Below are 20,586 nucleotides of genomic sequence, written 5' to 3'. Positions count from 1 at the left end.
TTTGTCTTGATTGGTATTTATTTAGAAGACCAGCAGTTGACAACACTGAGTGGTAAAACAACATCAGTTGTGGGAAACCTGAACTTGTTGGTTAGCCATTTCCAAAAATAAATTCTAGAACAACTTTAATATGGCAACACAGTACAGTATTTACAAATTCAAGTAGATATATCTGTTGTGGATTTATATATACTGGCCTCATTATATTGCACTGAGTTAAAAATCTACATGAAAGAATTAATGGTTATATAAATCCAAAGTACAGTATTTGTTAAAAATTATATATATTCATTATCGCTCATTGACATTGATACTAGGTTGTTTAGCTTGAGAAAATGTTTGTAGCATTTAGACTGTTCCAGGGTACTCCAAGACGGCAGCAGCACCCATACCAGTACCAATACACATTGAAATCACACCAAACGCTCTGTGAAAGAAACAAGCACTGACATCAGGTTAACAAGAATAAAAACTTTGATTGGAATGCCAATGCTTTTAGTATACTGGCATCTTGGCATGATGTGCCATGACAGTGCAGGCTAATATCTTACAATTTTATCACTATGATATCACTACATTGTATCAAGTCTGTAATATCATTACCTTGTATCAAGTCTGTAATATCACTACCTTGCATCAAGTCTGTAATATCACTACCTTGCATCAAGTTTGTAATATCACTACCTTGCATCAAGTCTGTAATATCACTACCTTGCATCAAGTCTGTAATATCACTACCTTGTATCAAGTTTGTAATATCACTACCTTGTATCAAGTCTGTAATATCACTACCTTGTATCAAGTCTGTAATATCACTACCTTGCATCAAGTCTGTAATATCACTACCTTGTATCAAGTCTGTAATATCACTACCTTGTATCAAGTCTGTAATATCACTACCTTGTATCAAGTCTGTAATATCACTACCTTGCATCAAGTCTGTAATATCACTACCTTGTATCAAGTCTGTAATATCACTACCTTGTATCAAGTCTGTAATATCACTACCTTGTATCAAGTCTGTAATATCACTACCTTGTATCAAGTCTGTAATATCACTACCTTGCATCAAGTCTGTAATATCACTACCTTGCATCAAGTCTGTAATATCACGTCTTTAATATCACTACCTTGCATCAAGTCTGTAATATCACTACCTTGTATCAAGTCTGTAATATCACTACCTTGCATCAAGTCTGTAATATCACTACCTTGCATCAAGTCTGTAATATCACGTCTTTAATATCACTACCTTGCATCAAGTCTGTAATATCACTACCTTGTATCAAGTCTGTAATATCACTACCTTGCATCAAGTCTGTAATATCACTACCTTGCATCAAGTCTGTAATATCACTACCTTGCATCAAGTCTGTAATATCACTACCTTGCATCAAGTCTGTAATATCACTACCTTGTATCAAGTCTGTAATATCACTACCTTGCATCAAGTCTGTAATATCACTACCTTGCATCAAGTCTGTAATACCCCCCCCCCCTACCTCTTTCTTCTCCTTTTAAGTTCATACAGCAATGTTGGTACTTGTCTGGCACCAGTACAGCCAAGTGGATGACCAAGTGCAATAGCGCCCCCATTAGGGTTGACCTTCTCCATGGGTATTCCAAGCTTCTGGACACAGTAAGTAGCCTAACAGAAACTAAAAGTTACTAGATTGCTTTCTGTGGCATTTCAGTGATTATCAAGCATTCATAAACATCTTTTTGCCAATTCAATAGTGACTATACATACCTGACTTGCAAATGCTTCATTAATTTCAAAGACATCAATATCATTAATTGTCAGGCCTAAAATAAACAAAGTTTTATTCTAAATGCCAGTGTTCATGCAGAGGTTCTTTGAATTTCACGTAAACAAACGCATGTATTTCACGTGTATTCGCTGCAAGAAACCCACAGCGTCTGATGACTGGCACTTTAAATATTGTCGTAAACCACTGAGTTTTACGGCTAAAGCGATTTTAATACAAGATGACTGAAAAACCTCTTGATACAAATATTGTGTTTAATACACTTTATGAACAAGAACAAGCATATGAACAAGTTTTGTCATTTCTTAGTAGTATACAATGTATTTTTCGAGCAGAGACAGAAAACTACAAACACAGGTAAGAAAAGATTTGTACAGGTTAGACGGGTACAATATATTAATAGTTCCAATTCATAATTTTAACAGTTGAAATACCGGTAATGATATGCATTGACTGTATCCACCCACACTTGCATGTCAAGATCGACCCAAACTGAATTCTAAATTTATATACCTGCTTTCTCTAGAGCCTTTGGAATGGCTTCTGCAGGGCCAATTCCCATGACCCTTGGCGGTACTCCAGCCACGGCATATGATATAATTCGGCCTAATACTGGTAAGCGTAACCTTTCAGCTAGTGATCTCTTCATCAATAATACAGCAGCTGCACCATCACTCACTTGACTAGAATTACCTGATTAAGATGATACAGATTGTATGAATACACAATATATCCATCTTGTTTTCAATCACTTGGAAACAAGTCATTCTTCATAGGTTTAATAATATAGAGCACTGCCCTTATTTCAAACAAGCTATATTCATTTTGGTTCATGCAGTATCAATGGACTGTACACCAGACCATTCTGGTACTGCACTGAAATATTCTGGACCAATACATTACTGAACCATTCTAAACTAGCACCACCATTTTTGATCAGTACAAGTCTGTGAAATCCAAATGCAAACAAAAATGTACTCACAAATAAAATACTTTGCTGCACAAACTGTGTTGTTCAATCTAGTTCATGATAATGCACAAAACTAATCCAACCCAGGTTGACATATTTTTCAAAGGACCATTATCCCTTATCCTGCCAGCCCTGTGTACATGTACACTTATATTTACTTGACCAGATAAGGGATATGGTTACTTAAAAGTGTGCAAAGTACACCAAAATTTAAAAGTCAATCTCAATCTTTTGGGTCATAATAATAAAACACGGTACCTGCAGTGGTAGTTCCATCTTTTTTAAAAGCTGGTCTGAGTTTTGTAAGTCCTGCCATTGTGGTATCTCTAATTCCCTCGTCCTGTGACACCTATAAACAGAGATGTATCCAATTGTGAAATAAACTTAGCCATGTCTAATACAATTCATGTAGGAGAAGTGAATGGAACTCACAAATTGATCGACAAAGAATATTTAAACTTAATACCGATAGATGGCTTTCCGAACTTGCTGGTTTACCCTTATTTATCGTATATTTCAGCAGATAATGACAACACCATCAAATTCAATTTTTAATAACAAGATTGAAAAAAATATAGTTTTTGTTTTCTATATTTAACATCCAATCACATAACAGGCATATTTGTTATAGGTATGCATCATGTCAGTGAGTTACAACATGAAAGCCTGTGCTAAATGTAGTTTTTCTTTGAATGGGAAATGTTCTTGGTGATGTTAGTTTCAATCACAAGTAAATCAATGAAGTTTAACCTTGTACACAGTGATCAATTTGGTGATGTCAATATCGTAATAAACATGTCAAATGTGTCACATGACCTCATTTTACTTACAGTGACTTCATGAGAATCACCATCTTTGTCAAGAACCGTAGTAGTCACTGGAACAATTTCTTCTTTGAAATTCCCAAGGTCCCTTGCTCTCTTTGCTCTGAATAGATAGGAAATTAAAACTAATAATCACCAAACTTAAAAACACCACACCACAGTACCCCGATATTATTGATTCCTTGTTGCGAATACAATGCATCTTTTTTTTACAAGAGAGCTTGATGGCAAGTCTCTTTGAACAAAATCGGTCCAGCTACAGGAGGTTACAGTTTAAGTAACTTGTATATTTTATTGGAGTCTGATAAGCTGGGATATTGCTTTTTTCTCAATAATTATATAACATATTTGATATATTTATATTTTTTTATTAGACGCATAAAATCCTTAGGAAAGGATAAAAAGGGTCTTACTGAAAGATATGATTTTTTTTGTACATTTAAGTGCCTCAGGGAAAGTGGATAGAAATTTGTTCATAAGAAGTTGCAATGAATTGCCCAAAAACAATTACCCGGTAACAGTGATTTTCGCTTCATAAATGACAACTTCTTCTCTAAAACGTTTTGTTTTGTCAATTTAATGACTGTATGTACATGTACATCCAATTTTCCCATTTCAGCAAAACTGTTGTCTAATTTTTTGGTAGAAAGTGATATCTTTTGAAGACTATAAGCCAAACTGTTTTTATATACCGGTATATTATGTACATGTAAACCATGGGACTCATTTAAAGAAAATAAGCATTTTTACTCTGACAAATAATTCTCTATTCCATGTGCCTCAGGTGAGTAGCAAAAGAGTATTTGTCGTTGACATATTTAAACCATCTTTTCTTATTAACAGTACATTAGCTGGGAACAACTAGGTCCCATTTTTAGTAGCCACTTACTTCGTCTGTGACTCATACCCCATCTTGTCCTGCATTTCACGTGTTATGCCATACTGTTCAGCGACATTCTCAGACGTAATTCTGTAAACAAACATACAATCAATACACAGAAAAGATAAATGACAATCTGGGAACTTAGAGTATTTTACACAATGTAACTTTTTGAATAAATGGCATGTAACCAGTATCAAGACAACTCTAAGGTATGCACAGCAAATAAGTCAGCAAGCAAGTTACTTATGTTGATGTCTCGTTGAATAAAATATTATGGAAGTGACAATAAGCATTTGATCCTTTTAACACTCAAATCTATGCTGCCATCCATTGCAAAACAAAAATAAATAAAAACATTTTTCCCCAAAAATGTTAATCATAGTAATAGGAATTTTGTACAAAATTTGTGGAAGTGTTTACTGACTAAGAGAAATTTTGTTTTATTTAGTAACTTAAAGTCAGTTTTAATTTTAATCTTTATTTATTTGAAAATGATGAGATTACGACCAAAACAAGATTCAATGAATGAATGAATGAATGAATGAATGAATGAATGAATGAATGAATGAAAAACCTTAGAATTTTATTACTACTGCAAGTGGTGAGATTTAAATCCATGCATTTCATGACAAGCAATTATCACTTTCTTGAACCACAACCCCCATGCATCTACTCAATCACTAAACCAGATTCACTATAATATGATTTCAGTTCATGTAATTACATACTGTAAAACTATTCTCAATAAAAGTGATTATTAGACAAATATTAAATGATAAGAAGCTGATCTGGGGATTTCAATTACATACTGTGGAATACTTTATTTTCGCTGGAATTAATTTTCACTGAAAAGGCTTTTTGGGCGTTTACTTGGAAATTATTTTCACTGATTTTGGATGAGTTTAATGTGAAAATATAGGAAAAAAAGTATATTCGCTGGATTTTATTTTCACGGAATCATCCCTTCAGCGAAAATAGCGAAAATAAATTCCAAGCGAAAATAAAGTATTCTACAGTACTATGATTACTTGTAAACATGATATCACATGATTTATATATAACCCCCTAAACATTTGGTACCAAGTAACATCAGGATATATGTAAATTTATCATTTATAATTATATATGCAAAAAGTGATAATTAAAGCAATCAATTAAAAGGTGTATGCTACATACCCCATAGGTATCATGCAGTCACGTGCCTTGTCAAACTCAAACGACTTCGGATTGATATTAGTATCGCTGCCTTGTTTATATACAGACATAGATTCCATCCTACCATAACAGAATAAAACATTAATTGTGAGTAATTAATTCTTCTCTTGTTCTGCTAATTTATATTTGTTCAATTTTACGATTTTTTGAATTCCATGCAGTTGTAAATATTATCATGCTTTATATTATCAGGAATGATGTGTCAGCAACGTAAATTTTGTATTTCTGAACAATTTTACTAAAACTACACATGACACAAATTCATTTTTTAGATATAAGGCAGATCAATAAAATCATTAAAATAATATCTGAAAATGCACATTATGAAAATATCAATAAACACAGCCATATCATAAACATGCTTACCCGCAACCCAAGCCAGCATCGTATAAACCCGCTTTGATACCCGCAGCAATGTTCATAACAGCCTGCAGACCAGATGAACACATTCTATTAACACCATGTAATGGTACTGTCTCTGGTAACCCACTGCAAGATGATAAAAAACAAAAGATTACACACAAATTATGTCACCTACAGAGGGCGCCAACATCACTTACTGGTATATATACACCACATAATCATTTTTATGATTACCATGCACAGACCATTCAATAATTTTTCATATCATAATCGTGCTCGACTATAAATTTTAGTAAACAGATAAACATTTCCTATTTTAATATTACATTGGAGTATGCACTTTTAAACTTGTTTTAGATATATATCCAGTTACTTGCTTTGTCACTGTTGAAATTCAAAGTGAAAAAATAAGCGAATCATACGTGTGAGATTTGACAAATTTGTCATGACTGTAGTGTCATATTTATCATTCAGCTGAAAGCTAACATTATTTAGGTGATTTGTTTGCAGAAAATGACATACTGTAAAAGGGTTAATTATTCACTGGGTTTTAATTTTGCTTATTTTGCTGACTGGGAAATGCGCTAAATTAAAACCCAGTGAAAATGTAAAATTTAGCATAGAACACATTATCTAAATGATAATACCGTGAATTTAAAACCCACTAAGTATGCCTAAAATGGTAAATCAGCGAAATTTAAACCCAGTGAAAATTAGTCATTTTACAGTAATGTAAGGATATAAGCAAAAGAACGCTGGAAAACTCACTCCTCTTTTTATGTTTTAATCTCATGCATACTGTGAGAATCCAAAACAGCAGAAAGAGAGTAATACTGTAAAATACTTCATTTTAGCTGAAATTAATTTTCACTGATTTTTGATGAATTGAATGTAAAATATATGAAAAAAGAAATATACACTAGATTTTATTTTTACTGAATTTACAGTAATTGGAACATATAAAACAACAGCATCTCTAAAACATTACTTATTAAAAAATGAAAAATGCAATAATTGAGGTATAGTTGCCACTGACTGTGGTTTTACTCGTATATGGCTTAATGCACCCACATTACATGACACTGATTGTAAATACATTACATCTACTTGCTGCACAAAACATTAAAGCGAGAGGGTCGTCACCTTCGCATGCGCGGGAATTGAGTCCCAAACGACGATAACAACACACGCTTAAAACGCAAAGGCTTATGGGTAGACGCTTGTTTGTAAACAATGACACGCTATGGCCATCTGACGCATGCGCAGGTTACGACTCCCCCGCTTTAACATACAAAATACTAATATTCATTTATATATACACAAAATAATATGGTGGTAATAAGTACAGTTCGCATAAGTAGCCGTGCTGTTTCAAATTTAACAGCCACACTAAGACCCAAACACAGGTAACTAGCCTGTCAGGTCAATGTTAATTATTCGAAAAAAAAAATAGAAAAGGTGTATTCCAGGTGTTGCACTATTACATTCATTGAGTCTCAACAGTTGAAGGAGTTTAGATAGGTCATGATGAAATCATATTTCAACAAACAAATCATAGAAACAGGAAATTCTTTTGTGGACATGACACTGCACACATTTCCTCTGTACGCAGTTATTTCGTTTGTGACCAAAACAAAATTATGCCTGATACTTGACGTATAATTAGTAAAAATCACCGAGACGCACTTACTTCTTCATTCATGAAATGAGATAGAGATCCCATTCAGAAATGTGCGCTGCAAACAATGACCCAATAAGACGAGGCATGCCACATATTATTTCCGGGTTAAAGATTGTGACGCCTTAACTTTGTGTCCAATGTTTAGCTCCCTAGAAAATTTCTATTGCCATCGATTTTTGTTAGCACTACCAATATTTTCAGCGCTCTTGAATGCAAGTTTAGCTGGAGCCATTACCAATGAAGCGTAGCATGTTTGATACATTTTAACTCATTCTATAACAAGGAAAATTTAGTGTGTCTTAATGAATTTAGCGTTGACCGAGTATAAAATTAGTACCCAAATGAGTTTTAGCGGGTACGAAAGGAAATTAGCATGCTCGATTTAATCTAGCCATTTTTGAAACACTTGGACGACCATAGAACCAATTAAATCAATGACTACACTGAATGATATCTCTTATGTATTCAACTCACCATCTAAACTGAGCCATTCTAGCCATTGCAGCCCCAGACCCCTCTGCCAATACATTGCCAACAGCTATATCTCCTATGTATTTGGGATCTATTCCAGTTTCTTTCAAGACCCTGGTGATGACAGCTTCCAGCAGAGCATCAGGAACAGTATCCTATTAGAAAATCACAAATAGTAACCAGCAATGGTTGTTAATCAGTTTAGTGTTCACAAATATATTCTAAAAGGAATAAAATGCAAATGTTGATTTCATTTTTGATGTACATGAACCAAGGGTAATAGATCAATCAATAATTCGATCTGATTCAAAAGATTTGAAAAAATGGTAATGTAAGTGCATCAGTTATACTGGTTTTCAGATTACTTGATATTAGTAGAATAATAATTAATAGAATAAGACTTAATAAACATGCAAACAAAATGGATACTGCACCATTTTATCTATATTTATTCTTCACTGATTTGACACGTACTGGATAGTTATAATTAGCGGCATACATGAGAGTCATAAAGAATTGTTAACAGTGCTGACACTGACAAGAGAATGATTGTACTCCCCCTTACGACAGTGTGCACATTTGTGTTCCGCTATGATGACAAATTTCGCTAATTTCTACTATAAAATAGAAGGGGTATGACACAGAGCATTCTATTTTTCGGTCACAACATGAAATTTATGATATTCACGATCGGGAACAAAATAACCAAATCTTCATTATTTTAGTGTAATTTTTAAGTGCTGGTTTAAAAAATCATTAGGAGACACAGAAATAAACTGAATTTGTCAGGTAGTATGTACTTACAAATCTTTGCTTGATCTAGCCTATTCCCCAGTGTACACACCCTGACGTTGGCGGTACAAACATTGTTCAAAATAAATTAGTTTTTGATGTTGTACATATTGCCAACAGCTATATGTTTTTAAATATTTTAACATGGTGTGTACCTTGTAAGAAATGGTAAGTGAGTATAGAATTAAACACAATATGTCAAAACACTGAGGAATGGCTATTTAATTGGTGGATGACAGTATTATTTGAGTAAAAAATAAATTGGCTACAGTACTCAAAATGTATAGCTGCCACCACAGGCAACTGTCTTGATTGGGACAGTATTATTGGAGTAAAAAATAAATTGGCTACAGTACTCAAAATGTATAGCTGCCACCACAGGCAACTGTCTTGATTGGGACAGTATTATTGGAGTAAAAAATAAATTGGCTACAGTACTCAAAATGTATAGCTGCCACCACAGGCAACTGTCTTGATTGGGACAGTATTATTTGAGTAAAAAATAAATTGGCTACAGTACTCAAAATGTATAGCTGCCAACACAGGCGCGGGTTTTCAACCCGCCTATTCACCTAGTTCATACCCACCATGGACTCCGGTCAAGTTCATACTTGGTGTCTCTGTAGATCCTGTGCCGAGGATGCCAATCAATCAGAAATCTCAAACGCTGTCGAAGTGATCCACCTAGAAATGTAAGTTGAGGAGGCTGGTCTACCCTGCTTACCCTAGCCATAACACATAAACATGTGTTTTCCGTCTTGCCTTGACTCTCTAGTACATCTCTCATAGCAACTCAAAGCTTGAACCAAGTATAGAAGGAACTCCTCCGGGCCGACAATATTGGCCAAATGGGGGATGATGATCGGTTGTGAATCGTGTCCTTGGTGAGAAACCCTTTTCGTGTCTTTTGCACAACTCCTAACTCAGATCGACGCCTACCTGAGGCGAGAGCTAGTAAGAAGACTGTTTTCCATGTCAAATATTTCAGTGGTGCTAATTACAGCAGTTCAAATGGTGGTCCACTTAGAGCTGACAACACAACCGACAAATCCCAATTGGGTGGTTCCCTAGATTGGGGTCTAGAACTCTGATTATGAAAAGCAGTAAACAGTCTCCCAATAATAGGACAATGCCAGCCACTTAGAATCTGTGCGTGTCTGCACACTGCTGGGCTCATTGGTAGTGTGCCGTCCAGTTGGGACAGCAGATCGGGGATGTCCGGAAGCCCTACTGGTGTCTCGACTAACATTTCCAACAGTAGTGAAAACCAGGCTTTGGTTGGCCAGTTGGTCGCCACGAGTGTCATTATGCAGGTGTGCTCCTGTCTAAGTTTCTCCAGTACCCTGTGAATTAGTGGGAAGGGAGGAAAGGCGTATGCATCTATGTAGGCCCACGGGATCGATAATGCGTCTGCGCCCACTCCTCTCACTCACACCCCCAGGGCCACCTGGACTGACGACGTGGCGAAACCCAAGCCTGGGCAACACTGTCAGCCTCGGGAACACGAATGCGCTCATGGAACACAACTTGGGTCCTTGTGACAAAAACCAAAACCATGCACAAATTCATAAATAAAATACATAAATAACATATACAATGGAGGTTCCAACCCAGGAGGTCCTGATGGCAATTCCCGAAAGGCCGAGGAGACTTTAGGGGTGATACCACAAGAGCCCTTCTTGGAGTGCTTCGGCAAGTTCCCTTTCTTCATGTCGGCCATTTTTAGCTACATAAGAAATGAACAAGGCAAGCATGAGTGGAATGAAATTACACCTGAAATTGACACAATGAAACCATACAAAAGTAGCCATATGTGTCACTCGGTACCAAAAGAACACGGGCCCCTGTAAGAAAATTGTTATCTTACCAGACACCACGTCTTACTGTTACTATAGGCACAGAATGGAGTACCTCAGAAACTCAGCTGTGAAAAAACTGTTTTGCTTGCGATGTACAGTCGGTGTGGGGAAACAAAAAAAGTGAATATAAGGCAAGATAAGCGAAGTGGAAGACAATCCTTAGGTCATGGGCTTCCCCTGACCTGGATTTCTATCTCCATCATTGGCTGAATCAGAGACTAACCCTTATCCTACCACTCCAATGTACTTTTACATTGACTTGACCAGATAACAGGATAAATGCCTACAGTTCAAAATAGTCATTTTGACTGACCGGAGTCTATGGTGGGTAAATGAACATAGTGAATTTATTGGAGTAAAAATTAATGGGACAGTATACATTTGTATTACATGGTAATTAAAAAAATAAATTGACAACAAATAAATAAGCCATGATATGTTTACCATAAATATAAATTCAATGTTGGTTGCAGGAATATATTTTTCTTAGACTCAAAATATTTAACTACATATATACATGTATGCTGCCTGGCCGACTATATCTCAATGCATATACATCTTACAACCTTTAATTGGATATCATCAGTATAAATTTTAACCCCAAACCATACAATGAAACAGAAGGTACAAGGGAATTTACGATAGTTATTAATTGTGATGACGATAACATGATAACATGTAACCCCTGCACCAATGCTGATAAGATATATAGTTGCACTTTATATGACAATGTAAATATGGTATAATTTGGATAGACAAATTTAACAATCTAATAATAAATAACATATTTTGAATTTCTTTTTTATAATCTTGTGATATAACCAATCTTTTGTACAAGTATGTATGATAATATATTTTGAAGTGTACTTAAGGTTTTATATGTGGTGACAACAGGAGTGGTCTTTCCGAATTGGTAATCTTTTATAAATAGAAAAAAAAAAATTCCTTTTCAAAAGCCTATATAGGTACATGTACCTGATGTTTTTCTAGACAATGGGGAAAAACGCAGCTCAGCTAGTACAAGTATATGTACATTTATTTTTTGCTATTTTTTCAATTTATTGGAGTGTGGTGCCATGGGATTGAATACATTTTGCAACACGGGATACTTCCCAAACGGCCTTGGGCATTGCCTTCCATGTAGTAGCTGTAGCGAACTGAGCAAACCTCCAGATGGCTGCAGTGTGTGTGGTAAGAACTGATATTTTTTTTTACGTAAATACATGTAACTTCACAAAATAGTGGACTGTTTGTCCTGATACTATGCTCCATAAATCAAATTTAATTTAAGATTTACTGTCAGAGGAATGTTTTGTTCTCTATTGCCAACCGGTGTCTGAAGATCATAATCTGATTAGAATTGTTCGGGTCAAACAAAAATGTTCTGACAATTTAAAAATTCATGGTTCACACTCATACCAAAGTAATCAAACAAAATAAACTAAATCTACATTAACAACTTCGCTTCAGCTACACTTGACAATCATTCCTTACCTTTGTTCCATTCCCAATGTAAACATTGCTGGTTATAAAAGGAAAATATTAAAGGAAATTTTTTTTCTTTGAAGTGACAGTCAGTGTTTCATGTCAAACTTTCTAACTTTATATATTCATACTAAAATAATTCAAAACACCAACAATTTAAGATTTGTGAATTTCTATTTTATTTGCAGAGACATCCACAACATTACCATTTACAACGATTGCAAAAGCCAGTGATAATTTAGGTGAGTGAGTCATACCATTAGATTGTTGGGGTAAAACACTATAGCTGCTGGAAGGGACAGCAGCTAATATAATACCAATATATACCTTGACTCAGAACTGTTTGAAACCACAATAATAAAATCAGCTCAATGATTAATAATTTCTATGGAATCTTTATGATATTGTTTTAAAATGATAGCATATGGTAACGCAAGTAGTGAGATATGCAAAGAAGATCCAAATATGAATTCCCAGATTTTGCAAATTGCAAGATATAATCACAAAATGAAAAGAATAATGTATATTTCTTGAAATGTCAATGAAGATGAGTCTGTGAGACAATTGATATGTGTTCCTGTCCCGCTGTTTTTGCTAGTGTCCTTGTTTATTTGCAAAGAGCATAGAGTTTTGAATTTTTTGAGTGGTGATAACCTCACCCCCGCTAATGCAATTGAAACATTTCCAAGAATTCAAGTGTGTTATGTAATTTCATTGGTTAAAATACATTCGATTGAAATGGAATTGCAAGATCATTCATTTGTTATTACCGGTACATATGATATACGGTACATAATTATCATACTTACATATGTTATAAATCCTTGTTTAAAATCATACTTTTGATTCAACAGGTGGTTTCAACACAAATTGGTTGATATTGATTGTGGGGCTACTACTACTAGTTCTTACATGCATGATATTATTCTTTTTTGTTTACAAGCATTGCAATGCCTGCAAAAAGAAAGCTCAGCATAATAATGCAACTAACAGAGAAACAGGTATCGATAAGCAGCTTTGTTTTCATTTTATTTCATTTTAACATCAGAGACCATCAAAAATGTGTCTGCCTGTGATACATCATGCATAAAATATTTGTAATTGGAACCCACGTAGCATGAATGACTTTACAGCAGAAACATTTTTAGGATGACAGTCATTTCTATTTTTCAGAGATGAATGATATTGAGCAAGGTATGGAGAACAGTGTGACTGATAATCTCGCCAGTGATGAAAGTATCGCAAATGGAATTCAAGAGACAAATACAGTCTAAAATATTCATATGGATATGTACGATCCCAGTACACAATACTGCTATAAGAATAATATAGGATTTGCAACATGAGTCATTTTCTGGTAAAACAAAGCTTTGAATTGGTCACCAACAGAATATCACACTTGATCTAGAAAGAATGCGTTTATTATATAAATATTTGACAAGTTTATCTGAATCTATATGTTGTATAATCCTATGTTTATTTAAGAACCTCAAAACCAAAGAAGTCACAATATAACAGATTACACTACCTCTGAGTTACATAATTTAGTGTAGTGTTGCATGATGGGTAGATTGACTGAAGTGGCATTGTTATTCCTAAGGTGGACCTAATTATTTAAATTGTATTTCACAGTCAAACCAGTTGGGTCAGTAGAAACCTTGACAAAAAATACATTCCAAAATATGACAATGATTTTAATTCCACCAGAGCTGAAATTAATATTAAGTTTTTATAAATTCTGTACAGAATAATGTCAGATGGATATTTTATTATGACAAAATATATTTTTATTTTCCAAACATGTACATAATTTTCCTATTCAGATTCCTTGTATTTACATCTTTACTCTATCATTTACAGCTTGGCTATAGAATATACAATTTGTTAATGCCAAAGTCTTCTGTCACCTACAAAATTTTCAATCTCAGATATTTTTTTTTTATTTCAAAAAAATGTGATCAAAATTTGTAGCTATTGGGAAATGATTTGGAAGAATTTTTGGCAAATAAATATGCAAAATTTTGATTCCAATTTTTGACAGAGAAAATGATGGCGATCAAAGGGAGAAAGAAATACTGGTTTATTATGTTGGATATGATATCTTAAATAAATCTTAATATATTAAATTACAAGACAAGTGTGTTCAATGATGCTTATTTAACACTGCAAGTATGAATGGTATATTCAAGTTATAATCAGAAGTATTCCTATGAAGTTTTGTATATGTGACAGCCAAATGTGCCTTCCCTTATAAAATATAGCCCAAAATGTCAACAAAACATATGAGTGAAAGAATTTCAGCAATCAGTGTTAAGGTGTCGTGTATAGCTGCCATCAGAGGACAGTGGCACACAGCATTGTTCTGACTTGATTGGAAGAAATTAACAGAATATAAGACTGGGATGACAATGTTCTGGTGTGATGATACTACAATGTTTTAGTCTAATAGTACAAGTCATATTTGTACTTGGCTTTTATGCATCCTCTGAAACACCATACATACACACACTTGAGATGCTGAATTGTTCGAGTTACAGACATCGAGTTACGAAAACATCAAGTTACAGAAATGACCACGCCCATATTTTTAAAACCATGCCCACTTTTGTGAAATCACGCCCAAATTGTAACTCGATATTCAATTAACAGTTAACAGAACTTCGATGGGGCAACATACATTTTGGTTTTTGTTTAACGTCAACATTCAATAACTTAAAGTTAAATTAACAGTTAACCATACTGCGAGTTAAAGGCAACATATATTTTTGTTTTGTTTAACTTTCAAATTTTGTACTTGATGTTCAGCATCTCCACACACTTACTTAAATCATGGGTGTGAAAAGGTTTTGAAAATATTTTCAGATGCAGTATTCAATTATTCGTGTTTTTGGTTTATGTGCACTTATTTTAAAGACTATTTTCTAATAGAGCCAAAAAGGTAATATGTTTACATTTAAGGTAGATCAATACCTTGAAATAAGTAATAACCTATGATAACAGCATGACATTTCTGATGTGGCATGTGTTGCTACACCGAAAGAGGGTGCAATTTGCATTGTCTATGGCGGCACTTGTCATTATGTAAATTCATTGTGTATTTATTTCAAGAATGACAAATATAACGTTTTATTTGGCATTTTTCTTGCATGCATCTTATTTTGAACAAGCGTTTCATTTTATTTACGTGTTAGCGCACAGAAATTCAATAGCAAATTCCTTTTGTTTTGCCGATGTTGTAATTATGATGATGTATTTATCTGTATTTAGATGTGATGTCAGTCATTGGTCAAAAAAAAGTCATTGGTGATTATTACAAATTTGGGAAGGTGAAAGTCTCTGTAATTGATTCTAGTGTTTGAAAACAGTCATAAGTATCGAAAAAATCATCAAAATCGATCGGTAACTAATTTAAGGGCTAAGGTAAAGTCACTTTAAGTGACAGTGAGTTATCATTTTAGGTTACTATACCTGAACTATGATCTCACATAGAACAGAACCTATTATTTCAGTTGTTTTAGAAATTAATAATAAAATCATATTTTTTTGATTGAATTGTGACAAAGTTGACTAATTTCAAACCCAGTGCATTAGACCCTAATCTATTGTATGGTCTAAAGGTGTTTTCCATCAAAATCCCCATTCAGTAGTCTCCAAAATCACCTTATATGTGCAAGACTTATAAATAGAACACAATAACATTGTCAAGGAATACAATAGTTTAACTACATTTTTCTAGACTTTCCATTTCATCCAACTTTTATCATATAGCAAGTGGTAAGGACTATAATATTATTGAGACACTTTGTGAGCACAAATAGAATAGACTTTCCCTGCACAGAGTACTGAACAGAACAGGAGATGATAAGCTTGTAGTGTTTGTGAGAGTGATCTACCAATGGCTGCTTGTGACTTTGAAAACTCATATCATACTCTTTATATGAACACATTTTTTATGTAATTTATGATTTGATATATGCATATTTATTAATGAAAAAAATGATATAATATCTTTAATTCTACCAGAGCTTTGACTTTTTAAAAATAAAAACCCACATCATTTTTTTCATATTTTTTTGAAATCTGTTTGTCAAGATTAGCTGTCAATGGGCAAAACTTCAAAGGAATTCAAAGAGCTTAAAACTGCATGATTATCTCAGTCCAAGTTTGTTCACCTTGTTAGACAGTAAAATCAAAGAAAACTTAAAACAAATAAGGAGTACTGTATTTATTACTATAATAATATTAAAAGCACATCTTCATTACACATAAAGCATAGAGTTTATTGCATGCAAAATCATAAGAATATGTCTTATTTTGACCATAGACTTATCTTGTCCTTTATTTTTGCAGTAAGCACATGTGCTTCTAATAGAGCAAATGATTAGGGTGGTTCTAAGCAGCTATGGGTTAACAATTATAAATATTTAATGAAATAATGACCAAATATGACGACCTAATATTTTAGTCATATACATTGTATCTTGCCAAACCACAATATTAAAGCATCGGTTGCATGTCCCTATCTGCAACAGTACTTAGTACATTACAGTTATGCATATTAAGAAAAACACATGAAACTAATCACAGGTAATCAATTATGCATGGATTTCAACCCTGAAGTAATCAGGTCTGTGGATCATCTAAAGGCACCTTAGTATGTACCTGTGTAGCACCTATAAATTGGTTAATTTATGCAAATTAGGTAATTAGTAAGCACACAATTTAACTCTAAACTGAACATGTATATGGCTTATTCCTAAGCATCTACCTGAGTATGTTTCATTGAATGAGATGAGTGGTTAAAATATTGGGGAAAGGGTTAAATATTGGCTAATTTATATGCAAATTAGGTCATTTATATACACGAATTTCAACCAAAAATTATCCTAGAGCATCTATGTACCATGTTTCATTAAAATCTGTTGAATGGTATACAAGAAAAAGTGAAAATGCTTAAAATTGCCTAATTTATATGCAAATTAGATTATTAATATGCACATATTTCAACTTAAAACTAATCAGGTCTGCGCATTATCTAATAGTATATGAGAAACAAGTGAAAATGCTTAAATTTAGTAAATTAATATGCAAATTAGGTAATTAATACACTCAGAAGTTCAGCCAAAAACTACTAGCAATCAGGTCTGAGCATTATCCCAGAGCATCTATGTACCAAGTTTCATCAAAAACCGATGTATGGTTCTTGAGATAGCAGTGGAACAGACAGACACACATATACACACACACACATACATACAGACAAACTAACTGCAAAGACTCCATTGTGTGCTTAGCACACGGGAGTCAAAAAAGAACACTGACCTGTACATAACGAGTCAAAGTCTAAGTATGGTATATGTGGCCGTGTGTTAATTTTAAGACGCAGACAATGACAGACTGGTTGTGACTTCCAATTTATAAAAGCTGTAGCATAAATGTTTTCATGAAAATTACTCTCTTCGTTTTTTTTTTTAAGCAAATCAATATATTTAATTCAATTTGATATTTGCTCCATTAAAAACTTATTTTCTTCTGTAAATCAAAGCTGTTTACATAACAGAAATTATATTGAAAAATGAAAAAATAAATTGAAAAGAAAAGAAAAAAATGCCCACTAATAACCAGATAGACAAAAGCTTAAGATACCATATGAGGCATATGCACAAGCATGAATGTGTCGCATTGGTGGTTCGCTGGTTACCGGCGTCCTTTGCGAATGGCAAGTAGGACGCAGGGGTTTTTTTCCGCCCAACTTTCAAGAGTACAAGGAAACCCTTGCTCTAGGGCCATGAGCGTAAACGCTGATGTCAGGTAACCAAGGGAAATAGAACAAGCAATGAGAAAGTGACAGACTAATCAGAATGCTGGAACCGTTACTAGGTACCGGCCTCTTGTGGCTTGGTGTGCCATGACACTTGAGGCGGGAATCAGCCAACACTAGTGGCAGACTTCTAGCACCATTGCAGATCACCAAATTACTACATTTTTTTAACAAAATTTAATGATCGACAAACACTGATTTTTTATTGAAATATATATATATATCAGATATAGAGCTGTATAAAATAACAGGGACATTATAATAAGTCTTTGATGAATAAAATAAGACAACAATTTGGTGAGCCAAATCTAAGAATCTTCAAAGGGATATTTCATTATTCCAAGAAAATTTGTTAGGGGAATACTCCGAATAGCAGTTTTCATGATCAGTTATTTTGGCACCCACTGTAAGATTTCACTGGAGTCCTAATGTCAAAGTAAATTACCAAATCACAAAAAATTTTATAGCAGCAAAAATTAAACGGTTTACAGAGATTTACTACAATGAGAAGTTCCATATAGTTTTAGTAAGCCACTTGTTTAATTGTCAACTGTACGGATAATTATTTTTGGTAACAAGCTTAAAGTCAATGACAACTTCAGGTGAATTGCTTTTCATTTAGCATTCGACAAAGATAGCAATAAACATCAACATTTTCAAATATTATTTTTCCCAAAACCATCCTAGCCCTGGCTACAGAGAATCTGTTAGGGTCAAACGAACATGCACCCCAGCCAACTATGCATCATCCCAACCATGTCTTAACGTCCTGTAGACCACAAGATCCAAACGTCTCCCGTCAGGAAAACTAATTTTATCCCAGCTGCATCAGACATGATATAACACACAACTTTTATACATACCCACCTTGAAGGAACCTCGCCTAGCTTTACAAATTGGTGTTCGTTTGGCCGACACGATCACAACATCATCTAGCCCTGAGTACAGTCCTGTAGGTTGGCCTCCTTCCGTTGATCATTCGGCCCCCACAGTCCTGAGAAGTCGCATAGACCGGGGATTCGACACTATCGTGAAAGAGTGTATCGGGCGATTTAAGAGGCATTCAGCTTTGCAGTTAAAAAATAAGCAGGTCGATACGTCTAACTATTCTAAATACCTTAACTGGAAGCGAAATTACATAAGATTTCCCACTAGGGTCGATCAAATCGACATTTTCCAACGTCAACCGAAAATATACGCCGCCATCTTGTTCTTGACGCATTCATAAACAAAACGTTGTTTTGTTGCGTAAAACTTGCTTTCGCCAACGTTCCAGTGCTGTAGGTTCATTTTTTCGGCCACAAAAAAGGTATTTGTGATCGCTAGATTAGTCGATAGATGTTTTAGCTGGTTACAATCATGAAAACTGCAGAACGGTTCTCCGCCATAAATTTGTAGGCGGGTGTCGAATCCTCGGTCTATGCGACTTCTCAGGACTGTGGGGGCCGAATGATCAACGGAAGGAGGCCAACCTACAGGACTGTACTCAGGGCTAAACATCATCGGGTCCAGACAGAGCAGCAGACGCCAGGGCACTTACATCATTTGGATGCAGAGTTGATATATTTGCCCCCACTGCTGGGGCTACGAAATGACCGGCTATGGTTCTCATTCGTTGCATTTTGTTCTCTTGAGTTTGACAGCCTGCCGTGAAACAACTAACTCTGACTAACACGAAATGTTGACGAACGTCTAAACGGGACCGGTGTGAACTTTGTGGTTGTCGGTCACGTGTTGTTTTGACCTTTGTACCATGTCATCAAACTTGCCAAAGATCTCGTCTTGTGGAGATAATATCGATGGGAATAAAGTTTAAAGTCGTTTAAAAATGACGAACGTCTGAACGGGACCGATGTGAACTTTGTGGTTGCCGGTCACGTGTTGTTTTGACCTTTGTACCATGTCATCAAACTCATTTTTCCAAAGATCTCATCTTGTGGAGATAATATTGATGGGACTAAAGTTTAGCTACAGCACTTTTACCTCCATGGCTACATAGAGCATTGTTGTGGAAACCGTGCTTCTAAATTGCAAGTTAATCGGATAACCACATACTATTATAGGTATAATTATCACGGTTACTGGTATAATGTTCATCGACCCCGCTCGTCAACGCCACTAGAGCACAGGCGCTCGGTACGTTTCTGTGATAATAAAAGAAATATACAATAGGGGTCGAGAGATCGCCCGGCCCTGTAACCATTATTATGTAGTATACTACAAACAATGTATAATGGTTACAGGGCCGGGGATATGCACAATTATTCACCTCCAAACTAATCAGGTCTCTGCATAGTCCTTGATTATCTATGTACCAAGTTTCATTGAAATGTGATGATTAGCAGTTGAAATATCAGTTGAAAAGCCGAAAATTAACTAATTATGCAAATTAGGTGTTTGAAATGCACAAATATTTGTCCCAAAACAATCGATCTCTGCATAGTCCTTGAGTA

General features: G+C 34.8%; 1 protein-coding gene and 1 long non-coding RNA gene across 5 annotated transcripts; one reads left to right on the top strand and one right to left on the bottom strand.

Annotated features, from left to right (window-relative positions):
* Positions 1 to 19,984, bottom strand: LOC100372855 (3-ketoacyl-CoA thiolase A, peroxisomal-like). Of its 4 annotated transcripts, none has more exons than XM_085501083.1 (11): positions 19,674 to 19,984; positions 8,180 to 8,331; positions 6,028 to 6,150; positions 5,623 to 5,721; positions 4,453 to 4,533; positions 3,570 to 3,666; positions 2,998 to 3,088; positions 2,283 to 2,462; positions 1,751 to 1,806; positions 1,503 to 1,648; positions 1 to 427 (listed from the first exon to the last, which is right to left on the bottom strand). In XM_085501083.1, the coding sequence occupies exons 1-11, from the start codon at positions 19,752 to 19,754 to the stop codon at positions 349 to 351; spliced, it is 1,185 nt and encodes a 394-aa protein (XP_085357209.1). In that variant the 5' UTR covers positions 19,755 to 19,984; the 3' UTR covers positions 1 to 348. The 4 variants fall into 4 exon arrangements, with proteins under 4 accessions (XP_085357209.1, XP_085357211.1, XP_002742159.2 ...); XM_085501085.1 differs by lacking the exon at positions 19,674 to 19,984 and adding an exon at positions 18,997 to 19,626; XM_002742113.3 differs by lacking the exon at positions 19,674 to 19,984 and adding an exon at positions 19,001 to 19,626.
* Positions 11,830 to 14,449, top strand: LOC146740239 (uncharacterized). Its single transcript, XR_014929973.1, has 4 exons — positions 11,830 to 12,018; positions 12,501 to 12,554; positions 13,256 to 13,313; positions 13,486 to 14,449. It is a non-coding gene; the product is annotated as an uncharacterized LOC146740239 (long non-coding RNA).
* Positions 19,985 to 20,586: the final 602 nt, after the last annotated feature.

This window comes from Saccoglossus kowalevskii, chromosome 7, assembly GCF_978046115.1.
Source record: "Saccoglossus kowalevskii chromosome 7, keSacKowa6.1, whole genome shotgun sequence".
Classification (NCBI taxonomy): Eukaryota; Metazoa; Hemichordata; class Enteropneusta; family Harrimaniidae; genus Saccoglossus; species Saccoglossus kowalevskii.
This window is presented reverse-complemented; position numbering and strand designations above follow the sequence as displayed.